We start from the raw sequence: 15,643 nt of genomic DNA on the forward strand, positions 1-15,643 counted from the left end.
ACGCTGAGGGAGTCCCGAGGCGTAAACTGATTTATTTCTGCTCAACAAACGATCTGCTGTTGTTTTGTTGTAGGCCTAACTATCCCTTGGCAGTTGCCGTTCGGTACCATCTGCTCCGTTTGTGGCACTTAGGTTTAGAGTTTGGGTCAGTGAGCTCTCGGGTGCCTTATTTCATGCGGTACGCGCATCTTGTAACACAACACAGCAAAACAAAGGCGAAATTCACCCGGTTCGATGTGCAAGGAATTAGAAGCAAGGAAATACACGGCTTCCTTTTTGCTGCTTGCTCCTCACGACGCACGATGCGTAAGGAATGATCGGGCAGCAAGGCGAACTTGAAGGAACATTTGGTAGTTATGCTGCTTTTTTAAACGATTCCGCTCCTTATCTCTCTCCTTTCTTTCCGTCACTATTCAACCCCTTTATTTTACCTTTGATTTCTTGTCGTGGAGCTACCACACAGCATTCCAGCGAGCGCATCCAGCGGTGGTACCGAAAATCAGGAACAACTGCTGCTGACCTGCTCCATCTTGATGTCGGCATGGTAGTCCGGTACGGTGGTGGTCTCCTCCATCATATCGTCCGGTTCGCTGCCCGTGTGGCTGTGGTTTAGCTTCGGCACCTCGTACCGAACCATATCGATCGGGCTGGCAACCGTGCCGGGCTCGTTATGCTGACCTTCCCGATGCCGCCGCAGATCCACCTTGCGCTGGAACGCCTTATCGCAGAGCCCGCACGAAAACGGCTTATAGCCGGAGTGTTTGCGCATGTGCGTGATGAGATTAGAGCTTTGACTGAACGCCTTCAGACAGACGACACATTTGTGAGGCTTTTCACCTGCAGGCAGCCCAGGGGGTGAAGAAAGAAAGGGAGGAATGCATATTAGTATGAGTTTAAATGGTTGGATATGGAAAAAAATGTGTTAAAAATCATTACGAATCGAAATGCAACAGTTTTAGCCCGAGTTTATATAATGTCTATCAAAAGACTTAAATGCGTGTATATTGCGGGAATAAAATGGTAAGCGACGAACCCTCTCGAATAAAGTGAAGTCACCGTAAGCATTGTTTGATTTACAGTGCATTCCGTTTTTATATTAAAATGCTGGTGATAAACCAATCATTTATCAGTCCTTTTTTGATAAAACACACATCTATCTGATAAATTATTTAGGCCTGCAGAAAGGCGTCTTTAAATGGCGAGTAATCGCTTGCGTTAAAAACATGGTACAAAAACTACGCGCAAAACCCTTTGCACGGTGGGTGCCGAGTGTTGCGTACGGAAAAAGGGTATCCATAATCTGTACGATGTAGCTCCCTACCATGGCTGCCTTTGTTTCGGGAAACCCGTCAAGTCGGGGTGCCAACCAAAGCAAGCTGCGGAACGCAGAACGAAGCAAAAAAAAAAATGGCGTCAAAACAGAACAGAAAAGAATTTACATTCCGTTCTGTTCACGCTTGCAAATGGGTGCTACCACAAATTAAAAGTATATTAAAGCATTGCGTTGATAATTAATTTCAACAGCAATAGCAACACCACCTTTTACCATCCAGGAGAGGTCTTCGTGCTGCGCAGATTTGGTAAAGTAGCTTTAAATTAATGCCTTCAAACTCGTGCACCGTTCAGCAGGGCCCATGCAAGCGGGAAAAGAAACGCGCGGATCACAGCTGGTTATGCGCCGTTTATGTGTTTGTTTTCGTACCCTGTGCATGGTGGTATTATAATTAAATGCAGATACGTTTAAGTATTTTGTAAAAAGAACATCCAGCCATATTTAATCCCCCGTCCCCGTGGACGCCTTGTTCTATGCTTGGGGATTGTATTATTTGTTGCGTTTTTGTTTCATAATCGACCACAGCGAAAAAAAAATGCGTGCGTGAAAAACGTGCGTTCGTACCGATTTTGTGTGACCCTGTTTCGGAAGCAATTAAACTCTGATAATCTATCATCGAACGTCGCTTTCGATCGGTGCTATCGCACTCTGCTAATGAAATCGTTCCTCAAATCACCTCATTCTGGCTTTTTTTTTCATTCAATTTTCCTTACCGTTTGGGGGTGACTCGTTGTTTTTTTTTGGGGGCGAGAAACATAACATAATCTCTTTCCTACTCCATGCCGACCCGCCAATCAGCCAATTGCCACTGTCGTAATATCAATAAATTGTGATTGTTATTACCACTTCACGTGACACAGGCGACCAACCAGAGGGGCTATTTCTCCCCCCGTTCGGCTACCCGCTATGGTGTCGTCTTCGAAAAGGATTCGATTTCGAAGAAATGAGCACCGAACTACCCACCCCGCCCCGAACCGGTAGGTGCGAACGACAAGGTGATGCGCGTCCGGTAAAAGCATACTCATTAAAAATGGTACTGACACGCGAATCTAAAATAAACATTAAACCAGTTCCTACCGTACTGTGCGGTCTTCGGTTGTTCATGTTTCTTCTGTTGTTTTTTTTTTGCTGCTGCTGCTGCTGCATACTCTTCAATTCCCCATTTTGGTGGCTTCCCGACCCGGGCTGGTTGTTGAAGGGTTTTTACCAGCAAGGGTGAAGACAAAACAAACGACAAAAATGTCCCTTTCCCGTGTTGATACATTACTTAAGTACGGCTCAACTTCAATCCAATCCGAACGCAATCAATACAGGGAGTGAGTGGGGGGACAAAAAAGGAAAAGAAAGACATCTCCTTAGTTTAACTACTAGTACACCAACTAGTGCGGTCACTGAAAAAGGGAGCAGAATGGTACAATTTACGAAATGAGGTAATAAATTTGTTCAAATTTGTTTACAACCCGGGGGCGCTTTGTTCGTTTGATCGTAGCTCCCATCAGTGGGTCAGTGGGATGCGTACTGCAAAAGGAATGGTAGGAAGCGCTGGTGCTTATTGTGGTGGTGCGGATGGACACACACACAATTGCTCCCAAATGAAGGGTTTCACTTTCCACGAATGTGCTGGATGCACAGCAGCAGTTTGGTTATCGATTTTTCTAGGAACTTCATCAACCGCACTGCGCTCCGTACCGAGCCGCTCCAGCAGACACACTGCAAAATACCTTTTCCGATTTGTTTGCTTTGCTTAGTATCGCTGTGACTAAAAAGCGCCAGTTGCATAAATACACTTTTGCCAATAGATTTTACCGAGCTCTTGCACCATACTCGCGTACGAGGCGTTGTGGAACATACGCAAAAGGCAGCGACAAGACTGAGCGAGAGGATATACAGTGTGTTTCATAATTAAATTGTTCAATGTTGAATAAATATAAGCCCATCAGTTAAATATATTGTTATATTGTTAACAATATTACTTCGTTTAATATTTAGAATTATTGTCAGATTCGTTCTATAATACTAATACTTTCAAAGTGCCGAAGAATGCAATTATATTCTTTAAATAATTGTTGCCACGATAATCTTAATACATTAATTGAGTATTTTTAAATTATTGGTATTTTGTACCAAATATGTCTTATTACTGGTAAAATTTTGTAAATTAAATTAAATGCTGGCACAACTAAAGGAAAAACAAGCCTGAGCTCTTAAGACACAAAGTAATGGAAAAGAAAGACCACATTTTTAGTACCAGCGATCACAAATATTATTAATTTGTTTACTTTTATCCCTAAAAAAATATGGCAGCCTTTTACTCATATTACACACTGTACTGTTCTTGCACTGTTTATATTTCTAGCTATATGTTTTTTTCTTTACTTCTACAACTCTTAAACTCGATCGTCTTCCCCTAACTGCTCCGCGCTTACTGGCACAAAATCATGAGCATAAAAGTGCCGCACAACAAGGGACACAACCCCATGGGCATTATATCGTGCTTTGTTGCCGCGCTACTCACCGTGGAGCCGGCACAATTTGCGATCGGTGAAATTGTTCGATTGCCTAAATAAGGATATCTCTTCTGTTTTATTTTTCTTTCCCCTCCCCGTCCCACAAGTTGACCCCACACGGCGTAAAAGCGTTTATGCTGCAGCTAGTAAAGGACTCACTCGGCATAGCGCAATGTTGCAAAACGAGCCGGCAAAAGCACTTACAGCCACTGGGTCCGGTTCGATCGTACGCGAAGCTCATATGCATGCGATCGGTTACGGGTTTACGGGTTTTACGGTGGGCAACATATTTATCACCCTCCCTACGAGAGGCCCCGGGATGGAAGTCGAACAATTGGAAGCAGTTAGCAACTAATATTACCATTAAATGCTTTTGATCCTCTTCCGATCTTCGCCGGTACGCTCGGCATGGTGGGGGATTGGGGATTTACACATGGAAACATCAATTAATTTAATTAAATCAAGATATAAGCAACGTACGCTTGCACCCTGTACGACAACCGTCCCAAACAAGGACACTGTAAATCGGGAGCGGGGGGAGTACATAAGTGGTGCACTTAATGCTCCAAAACCCGCGAAACCATATCTAACGATGGTCATTATCGGCGTCAAGACAACCGCCTAAACCCCCCCTTCTATCCCTTTCCAGTTCCAAACGGGGAGAAAAAAAGAAAACTCAGAATGCTTTCCTTTTTGGACCTCCTGCTGTTCGTGAGTCATAGACTCATGGGGGTGAAAAAGGTAGTTTGTTTGAGATTTTTAATTTAGGAAATGAGTTTACATAACAAATTACTGTTGCCCCTACCTTCTACGCTGGTTCGAGGCACAACACAAAAAGGGTGTACAGTAATTCGCTTTTAATTGTCTCTTGAAATCAAACATTTACAAGCCACGCTCTCTCTCTCTCTCTCTTTCTCTCGTTTGCTGACTTCGAACAGCATTCAGGTTGCGTTTATTGAAAATTGTCTCACAGTTTTCCTCTCACTCCGAAAAAAAGGGTCACCCAGTGCAGAGTGCATGGCAATCCCTGCGGTGAAGATTAATGCACGCGTTTCGGTGGTGCCATTCAACAGCAACAAAGCTATGCTGCCGGAGATAGGAACGCCAAATTCAGGCACGCGAGCATTTATCCGACCACCTCCGCTGGGTGTGGGATGTTAGGTGCAAAATGCAATGCCTTCCTTCAACGCGCTTTCCGTTCACCGTTGTACGGCGGAAAGTGGAAAAGGGGCCAATGGGGGAAACGAACAGGAGCAGGCAATGCAACACAACACCGACAATACCCGCGTTGATTCATGTTAACAAAGTCCCATTAATGCTGATGTGTATTAATTTTACTGTTCGGTTGCTTGCCTCGTACTGCCACGGTTGTTGACACGGTTGCACTGTTTTGTTGCTTTCCCTTGCCTTGCCACGACTTCAAAAACATGGCATAACAAGAACGATAACAAATTGGTTTGTTGGCATCGTGTTTGATTTAAGTGTTGTGTTTACGGGTTCCCTTCTAGGTGTATCGTGGAAGTGGGTTTTTTTTTTTATCTTAACAGAGTCTTCCTATTTGGGATGCTTGCTTTGCATGTTCGAGAAAGCAGTCAGTTTATTTTAGTTTTATAATACAAAGTCTAAGTGATCTTTTTAGCCATTATTGCACTATATTATTGCTACGTATTATGGTTGTCAAACGTCTGACAAAAATCCAAACGTCTTACACAACTTTAGACGTCTAACAGTTACCTAACATGTGTGAGAGCTTTGGCCTGATTAACTAGGAGACGTTTGACATTTACTTAACAAACATGACAGCTTTCGAGCTCGACTTCAAAGCTTTCTGTCATTCAAGAATGTCTGAAAAGTGTTTAAGGTTATCAAATTCTATTCTTTTCGAGACGAAATGTAAAATGTCACTATGGAATATTTTCAAATTACTAAATGCTGGGCAAACTGAAATGGATTTCTTGTAATGATTTTTTTCAAATGTATGTGTCATTGTCGTTGTTTGTACATTTTTAAGAAAGCTTTTACATAAAGGCTCAAGGCACAAGGTTCATATAATAAAGGAAGATACCTCATTTACCTCCGTATATTCAACTGGAAACGAATCCAGAAAACACAATTTTGAGCACTTGATCTCATGGAAATCGTGATCAAGGTTATGGATATTGTTGAAAAATTCCAAGAATTGGAAATTGGGCGTAAAGAAAAAAAGAAATGTCACAGAGCTTTACACTTAAATTGTTGAATAGTTATGTTTCCCAGCTTGTGTCTAATGTTTAAAAACATGGGCTGTTTTTAGTATAGTTTGGAAAAAACCACAGTGAACCATAGATTTTCCTTCAATGCAGGAACGGCTTAATGGTGTCCAGAGTAGCTTAAACGTTCATCACCACTCAAGGCACTCTCAAACTGTCACAATCAACAACAGCAACAACCACCATCTTTCATTACTCATGCATCAACACACGACTTACACACATACAACCAAAAAAAAAAACTAGAAACAAAACCTTCGTTTACCGATGCAAAGCAAAGAATAATATTTTATCTCCATCCGCAACTGCCCGCGGCCAACCCCGTTCACTGGCAGGTTGGTTCGGCACAATCGTTTTAAGTGTAGCAGAATGGCGGCCGACCGATTTGGTACACCGCACCAAACACCTTGTAGTAAAATATTTGCCTGATTTACTCTGCTGCCGCTCTGCCGTCCGGGGACGAACCTAGCTGAAGATGTGCACAATCGTATCGATTGATGAGTTGCGCTAGGTTGCACCATTGCTACCGGTGACACGCAGTCCAATACGTGGAGGCGCAAACAGAGTAGAACGTCCCAGAATGTGGTCCCATTCGTGGTTAGAACGTTCTGATTGCGAGTGTACAGCACTGCTTCCAGTTGAGGTTTTGATCGGTTTTTACTAGCTATATTGCTTTAGTTTTGCTCAATTTATGCTTCCCTACTGCTGCCTGTCGTATCCTCCGTGCTGGTAAGTCTGTCCCGCACAGATGCTACGACTGCAGACGATCCTTAAATGACTCGCCGCCAGTGCCGGATAGATGAATCAGCATCAAGCACCGTTCATCTGCGGGCGTGAAAACAAAACCACAAAACCGATTCCGGAACCATAGTGCGAGAGCATGTGGCCACAAGCGACCACAAGACATCGGACAAAGGGTGTGATCGTTGCACACATGCTGCCACTTATGCCGCCTGCGGATGAAGCCGACCGGCGAGCTGAGCCGAAAGAGATGATGTAAAACGATAGCATTCGTTTGGCGCGTGCTTGATGTGTCCTGCAGAGACGGGAGCGGATGAGTACCGTCATGATGGTACAGCAAGGCCACGCTGAGCGCCTGTTACTACAAGGCCAAACCGAAAACCGAACCCCCCCTCCCCCCGAACAGGGGGGTGACAATGTATTCACGCAAGCCAAAAAAGTGTTTTAATGGGTGTAAATCCCAAGAAATGGGCTGAAATTGGTCAAATTCTGGGGTGCTTCATCTTGTGGGGAAGTAAAAGTAATAGGGGAAAAATGGATGCCTTTTGCTGCTACTTACCGGTGTGGATGTACGTGTGCTTCTTCATGTCGGACTTCTGGTGGAACCGCTTGCCACAGTACTGGCAGGGATATGGCCGGGTGTCACTGTGGATCAGCAGATGAGTCGAGAGCGTGCTGGAACGTTTGAAGGTTTTGCCGCACTGTTTGCACTGTTGGGAGAAGAAAATGGGGAAAAGATTCCAATATTGAGATGCACTGCGGTGGTAGATGAAGTTTAACATAATTGAATAGCTATTCGTTAGTTTTATTCGTAAAAAGCTCTTGAATAAGAAGATCTACGCGACGCTTCACATTTAGTGGTCAAAATTTAGCTCGCACAATAGGATAACAAGTGGATATTATGGAAAATTGAAGAGTAGATATTACATTGTTAGTTATATAAGATGAATGTCTACTAGTTTACTAAAACAAGTGAGAATTTTCAACAAAATGTAATTAAAATATTAAAAAAAATTAATTAAATCAGATTCTTCTAATGATTTGGATAAGTTATCAACGTATTAGTGTAAATGGAAAAGAAACCATCTGAGGTAATCGAGTACTATTCAAATGTTCGTGCAGACATATTCCTTAATTATCTTATTAAAAAATTGCTATAAAAAATCCACACTATTAGATTTTTTAAATCCAGCGCTGAATTGTGATTAAGAGCTATTGGTAAATTTTGTCTAAAACATTTAGGAATAAGAAATACGATAATTGAATATCTGCCCTGTTCTTTTTTGTGCTAATTTTTCTACAATTTATTTACTCATGCTAGTCATTGTGGGGTTACTATTGAAACGAACAAATTGTCCAAATTCTTAAAATGAGTTAAACTGCCTCCAGGGTTTTATATACGATTAAAGAATGTAATTTAATTTTTTTTTCAGTTCGGCCTTTTGGAATTAAAAATGTATTAATTTAATTAGTAGTTCTAAAAATAATTGGAACTTTAAAATGTTGAAGTAATTTATAGCAAAACAGAAACAATTTTGTAGTAGAATTTGTCATTTCTTCTAACGTTCTTTTTATAATTGTAGTGATCCCTTGTAATTGTCTTGTGAATTTAATTTTAATAAAATAAAAAAGATAGAGTTCAAAGTTTCTTTTATTGTCCCACAGTCCCACTGTGCATCGTTTCATCAGCCAAAAAGAGTTACAAGCTATAAATAGACACATTCCAACTCGAGAGTAGTATAGGGACACTAACTGTCCATTTTCAAACAAAAAAAAAACCCTAACAACACATGTTCCGAATGCCAGGAACAGCGAGCTAGCCATCATTTATTTATTTCCTAATTCAATTTGTCCGTACGTAGGGAAGCGGTAACCATTTAATCGGTATTTTGATTTATGAATGCAGTTCGGTTCACATACTACAAAACCACCTCCTGGTCGAAGCAACAAGTATCATTTCACATAACAACAAAACTCCATTATGCTAGATTAAGGGGAGGCCACGCAATCTGTCGAGCTTAATTTAATTACACACTAATAATATCACCACCGAGCGTACAGCTCGCATCAGCCGGCGCTTGAGCCGGCGCTGGCAGCCAGTGAGAGTGTAAAGAAAAATCGGAAGCCTAACAGCCTTACTAACCACTGGTCAGACTCGGTTTGTTCCTGGTCGGAAGCTCGGCCCGGTAGGTGCTGGCAGAACAAAAAAAAAAAGGAGAAGGGCTCCCGGGGTATATTTTTTACCGAAGGCATCCAGACATTGGGGGGGTGGAAAGATTACATATTCATGAGCTCACTGTACCTAAATTATGAATGTAAACGACGACCAAATGAGAAAACTTTTACGCCTTGATTATAAATCAATACCGAACGGAACGGAACGGCTTCGGTCCCCGAAGCGATTCGAGTGCTTTGTTGTTTCGGTGGTTGTTGGGTTTGTTGCCAACAACTGGCCCTACTGTTCCACCCGCAGGTTTGGGAACAAAATTCGGCAATGGGGCAAGCCGAGATGGTGTTCGTGGGATCTTCCTTTTGCCCCGGATGGTTGGTTCCTACAACTTCCTGTCCCAGTTTTCGGCAGGGCAAATGGTGTTAGATTTTTCGAGGGAATTAGACCATGACATGGTTGATGCGACTGCGTGGCCATCCTGTGGTATGCCGACCTGCCGACTGTACCGCTGTACGGTCGAATGGTTTTTCATCTGACAATTGCGCCATGTCTCGCGCAAACACAGCCGCAACGTCAACGTGACCTGATTACATTAGCATAACTTCTTCCGTCCTTTCCCGATGCGACCGATAATTTATGAACCTCGGGAGAAGCGCCAACGCCGGTCGAAGATGACGGACGGCCAACCACTGCTCCCGGCACACAGGAACACTTGTGCAAACACCAAACCGATGCAATGGAACTCGATCTGTACACGGTGCACGGTTAGTTGCGCTTGCCTGCCAACCATCCTCAAACCAGCAGCCAGACACCCTTTGAACTTGTATCCCTTTGTGGATACCGCGCCGAGTAACATATCGGCCAGATACGTGTATAACAGCCAAACTGCAAGATTGAAGGTGGCCGAACAAAATGGCTCACTGTTGTGTTGTCACTTGTGTTTTTTTTTGTTGTTTGCGCCACACATAATTTGTCACCCGGGGTTTGCGCGGTCGACCACCGCCAACGAAAAGGGACAGGATTTCACGGAACCGGGCAAAGTGTGACGGATGCAGCACAAACAAACGTCAAAATCGAAGCGAAATGATGAATGCTGTCGGTTCATGGTGGTGCCAAAGAAAAAACATCCGACTCGTCGCCACAGAGCCCGGGTCGGTCGCATCGCAACCGGAGATTCATACACTTGAGCAAACAGCTAGTTCAATGCGAGTCCTCCGGAAAACAGAGCTGTCTTATTAGTGCCGGATCGTTATCGGAATCGGGTGTAGGAAAATCGGATGTTTTTTTAACGACACTTAAGACACTGTTGGATAAAATCATTTTTAGATTCATACCCATTGCGGAGGTGACATTTCCCACATAATAAAAGCATTATCTATCCTTTGGTTGGTTTATTTAGTTGTGAGTTACCTTAAAGTAAGCCCATCTTCAAATAAAATTCAACCAAAGGCGTTATCTTTTAAAGAGCTAAATTGGCTGGTTGATATGGCATGACCTAGTAGTTACGAATCTAACACTGTCCCAGCTAATCACAGGCAAATTTGTTAGTCGACCTGCATGATCATTCAAGAGGTACAGATCGTCCATAGATCAGTTTTAAGCCATTGAAGCAAAACTGGATTCAAAATGGTGCATGAAGTTTTAGCTATCTTACCATACCATCTTAACACCAACAGACACAGTCGACTAAATTTCCTTCAATTAAGTCTTTTTCGCTATTTCATCAACTGATAGTTACTCTGGATGAGGAACATGTGGTACATAACAATCCTTAACGAAAACAATATTGTTTCCATCATGACTAACGTCCAGTAGCCCGCTTTTTCGGTGATCTACTTCTATTTGGTGGGACCCACAAGGAAATCATCTATTATGAGGCAGTTCTTACAGTCTAAATCTGTACTTCCGTTTGTGCAGAAACTGTGAGTATATTGTTTTATTTTATTTCAACTCTCTTCGTAGTGATGGAGTTTCGAAAAAAAACGCATGTTCTGATGATGTCCCGCCACATACTCCGCATTGAATTTGAGGCAATTAGTATATGAGTTATAATGATGCTAGAACAATAGAACCCAATAGGACTTCTCCAATAAGCACTAAGATTTCTATGATCAAGACACCCTCGATCTTCTAGGCCACTACTACACCAGCTTGAGGAACGAAAAGACACTTACCTGATACAGCTTAACACTCTTCTTGCCCTCTCCCGTCGGTGTACTAACGATCGAATGTGAATGGCCATGGGAGGAAGAATCGTTCGAGCTTCCGTACGGACTGTCCGAATGGGGTTGGGTGGAATCGGGTCGAGCGGAAGCAGCGGCAGCAGCAGCAGCGGAGCCAACCATCACCTCCGACTTGCCGTAACCGAACTGTTCACCGGTCGTATCACTGTCACTAGTTCCCACCCCGGCACTAACGCTGCCACCGCACATACGCACACCCGCACTAGCACTGTGGGCCGTGTTTTGGTTCTTGACACCTTCCTTGTTGTTGTTATCGTTACCCGTGCCACCGTTGATCACGAACAGATCGGTCCGATTTTGGCGCAGTATCTCCAGGTTTTTCTGCTGCTGCTGCAGGTGCGTAAAATAGCCTTTGCTGATTTTGCTGTAGTTGAAGTAGTCCTGCGGTGTTCGGGAACCGCCCGACTGTCTGCTGGCACCGTTCAGCAGCAAGCTGTTGTACTCCGTCAGAATGCGTGCCGTCTCGCGCTGGCGATCGCGCTGTTCCTGCTGGTGCTGCTGCGATTGGTGCAGATGATGAGGGTGATGATGCGGATGATGATGATGGTGATGGTGGTGGTGGTGGTTGGTGTGCGAGTCGAAGGACTCGTCGATCTGGAGATCGCCGCTCGAGTCATCGTCATTCTCGATGTCGATGTTGCTTTGGTTGTCGCCATCTATCGTTTCCTTCTCGCACATGCTGGCCGGTGACCAGATGTTGATCGAATGGGTCAGCCCCGTGTGACGAGCATTTGGTGTGGAGGTGGACGGCTTCATCGACAGATTGAGCGGCATATCCTCATCTGGTTTTACAAAGAGAGTGTTCCAAGTAAAAATTTCCCCCAAAAGTAAGGAGAAGCGTAAACGATTTGAAATAGCAAAAAAAGGCACAAGACAACTTACCGACGATCTCTTCCTTCTCGGGTGTAAGCGTATAGTCGCGACTAGTATTTAAATTCGGCGAAACCGGTGTAATAGGTTGCTGAGGTAGTAGGAACTGTGGCCATGGAAAGGCAGCACCAGAGTAGAACAGTGGGTTGTACAGCAGAAGTAGATCTATTGGTTGAAGTCGAAGAGTATAAATTCTTGCCCTTCTATCAAGGATGCGACCTAGAATACCCACCGCGCGGATTCCATTTCTGACCCAGCACAGAACTAAATGCAGACGCACGTTGGATAAGGTTCGCCGACGAAGCATTCAGTGCGTTCAGCGCACTAACGGCCGGTGGTGTTTGGCCTACCGGGGGTGATGGTGGTGGCGATAAGTGTGCCATGTCTGGAGGAAGAAACGAAAACACCACAACAGGCAGTTGTTAGTCAAACGGGTCCTTTTGAAAGTGAGCTGTAAATAAAATCATTTCCCCATTCCGTTTCCGGCCACGACCATGGGGACGTGTGAACTACACCGCGCTTCCCGTTCGCTTGGCCGTTGAGCACCACTGGAGGGGAACAACTACAACCGCTCGTGTGTGTTTGTACCTGTTGTATGCGATACTATCATCTAATTTGTTAATGCTTTTCAATTACGGCTAAAACGCAACCTGTGAAGGCGCCACAACATTGTTCGAGTGCTCCTCTGGTGGGGAGGGAGGGGACCTTCAGCAAAACGATGGCTTATTATGGTCCAGTACGAGCACGATTGGTATGCACACAAACACTACCACTACTGCTTAAGTGTATCATATGATGTTTGAAAGGACAAACAGTTTGATTAATCCTTCGTCTAGCACTTGTGACGCTTTGTTATGTTCCAAGCACTGTTGCTTCACTCCCCGGGGAGGGCAGCGAACTGGGTCACCGTGAGGGGAGTTATAGTCAGCAGAATGCAGGCTATCGTGCGGTTGAGCAAATGTTTGTGAATAAATAACACTGATAGCAAGATCGGGACTTGATTGATAGATAAATAAAGTCACCGTGTGTCGCTGTATGGTGGAGCGGTCGAATCAGTGTGTGGCGCCGCTCGGCGAAGGGGTTTAGTAGGTAGTGTGTCTACCGGCCGAGAGGGAGGATAGTACAACAGCTTTAGGAGCGCCAAGCTTAAACAGATTAATGTGATCGTGTAGTGTGATAAATGAGATCGGAATGTACCATGGCCGTTGCACGACCAATAGGGAACGTAGGGATGGATTGCTGCGAATCAATATTGACCAACATCTCCAAGCCCTGTTCCGAGTAGTTGTCTCTTGTATGCACACGAAGGTGGATCATATCGATGACTTTTTAGCGCAAATTTGTAATTTTCAATATTTACCTGTTTAATTAACTTATTTTAATTAAATTTAATTTACATTTTACTTTTTTTTTCTTTAATGGCTTAATAACCTCAAGAGAACGCAGCGTAGGCAGTCTTGTGGGAATGGGACTTTGGAGTTTTTAATATATCTAATCTTTATTTTATACTTCTTCTTAGGAAGTAATGTCATCCTCACGAAATTGGTCTACAAGTTTTCAGTATACCTTGGCTTAATAAATCGGTATCTGGGAAAATCAACCCAAAGTAATGTTCCATCCGCGTTCTGATGAGATTTTGAAGCGGGCCTGCCATGTTTGAAGACTTACACCTCTACCACTACACCACCGGGACGCTCTGATTGGCATAGGCAAAACAGTGATAAAAATAGACACGAACGAAAGTGTCCGTCCGCATCAATCGTAGATTGATTATTAATGACCCACATCTTCAACTCCACGTCGGGAGTATTTTATTATGACAACTAGTGACAAATTCAATGTGGATTTTATTTATTAATCTAATAAATAGTACCTCTGTAGCGGTAGCGGTAGCTAGACGGGAATGTCCCCTTTGGCGCAGCAAAATATATCATACACCAAAGCCAAGGTTAAATTGTAACAGCAATCTGCCACTGCCCGCTGCAATCGCAAGGAGTCATTCTGTTCGGTATGCCTCCGAGCGCTGATGTTTGCTTTGGGTCTGGATTTACTAAAAGCCTACAATTATCCTGCCATTCTACCGAGCACCGCTAAAGCGATCAGGCGAAAGCGGGTCCGCTGATATAAAATGGGAAAAAGAGGGCCGGGGGAGGAAAACCAATGGACGCATCAGAAATCTCTTATCCTTCCCTCGGTTTTTCCTCCCCGGGGGGGGGGGGGGTTGTTTGATAGCCCGGTGGAAGATGATCGATTGCCGTCCTGCAACGTACCGGAAATGCAGCGTACGAACGGCCGGACCGGTGGCCGAGCGTAAGGTGACGTACGTTGGGCACGCGAAGGAGCACGATGGAGGATGAGCAAATTGTTTTTTAATTGATACCGTGATTATTTCTATATCCCCTTTGCAGTGTCCTGTACTGCTGCACTGAGTGACACACGCTCGCAAAGGGTTCGTCCCATACGGCGGGAGCGAGGAATTATTGATTTTAGGTGTATTTTGTTTGAACACTAAATGATACCCTTTTCAACTGGCCTTTGTGTGATTACGGGTGGAGTGGAATAGAGTCACCTTTTTGTTGCGACAAACAAACACCATTAAATATGATGTGATTCAACAACAGTTTGCAAAACACACTATTTACTCATAATTCTGTCTGTCAAGGATAAAGGTACAGTAAAAATTCTCACGAAAAAAAACTAACGCTACGCCCGAAACATGCAATCGGCATAAAATAAAGTTCGAGCCAAAATACAAAGCGCCACCCGGCACACATTTTACGCACCGGTCGGAACCTTCATATAATACGTTGAACGCATGAATCTGTTTTTTTGTTTTAACCCCCGTCCTGCTGGCACGATGGCACGCGGCGGCAGGTGTTCCTCGCGTCGAAAAGATCCTCACCGATCATCATCAATTTTTGCTTTTGCTCTTTTTTTTTTATTCCTCACCCGCTTTCGGGGGTTTCCTTTGCAATGATCGGGGCTATCAACAGGTAGCAGGTTGCAGAAGCAGAGATCTAGAGCAATCGTTTTGGGAGTGTTTCTCTGTTTGTGTGTGAGGAGTTTTATGGCCCAAAAGAAGAAAAAAAAACACAAGCCGGAAAAAATCACAGACGGCTGATCCTAAATCGACTTCGATCACATGCCGGGGCTTCAATTTTGACCGGTTCGATTTAACGATCAACCGATCGATCTTCGTTGCACCTAAATGGGGGGTTTTTTTTTTCGCTTGTGTGGTGGAAAATGATCAGGTACGCGCTGCCGGTCCGCGCGTCCATGCTCACCTTCGGTCGCTGCTGTGCTGCAGGATTTAATCAACGTACCGACGACGATGAGTGCTGTTTAAAGCATGCAATTCGAAAACGCACCTTTTGCTGCTGAAAATTCGACACCGTTTCCGTTTCGCACGATCGTTCTAATGCAATGTTCGACGCTTTTAACTAATGGCACTGGTTTCGATGCACCGTACCACCCATCAGCTCAAAGGAACACTTTGGAGCAGGACACTGTGATGCACTCACTAGCGGTCA

General features: G+C 44.1%; 1 protein-coding gene across 1 annotated transcript; it reads right to left on the reverse strand.

Annotated features, from left to right (window-relative positions):
* Positions 1-499: 499 nt before the first annotated feature.
* On the reverse strand, positions 500-12,496 carry LOC128707642 (zinc finger protein sens). Its single transcript, XM_053802600.1, has 5 exons — positions 12,346-12,496; positions 12,126-12,278; positions 11,175-12,025; positions 7,390-7,540; positions 500-837 (listed from the first exon to the last, which is right to left on the reverse strand). Exons 1-5 carry the CDS (start codon positions 12,494-12,496, stop codon positions 500-502), a joined length of 1,644 nt encoding a protein of 547 aa, XP_053658575.1.
* Between the last annotated feature and the right edge of the window lie 3,147 nt (positions 12,497-15,643).

This window comes from Anopheles marshallii, chromosome 2, assembly GCF_943734725.1.
Source record: "Anopheles marshallii chromosome 2, idAnoMarsDA_429_01, whole genome shotgun sequence".
NCBI classification, from domain to species: domain Eukaryota; kingdom Metazoa; phylum Arthropoda; class Insecta; order Diptera; family Culicidae; genus Anopheles; species Anopheles marshallii.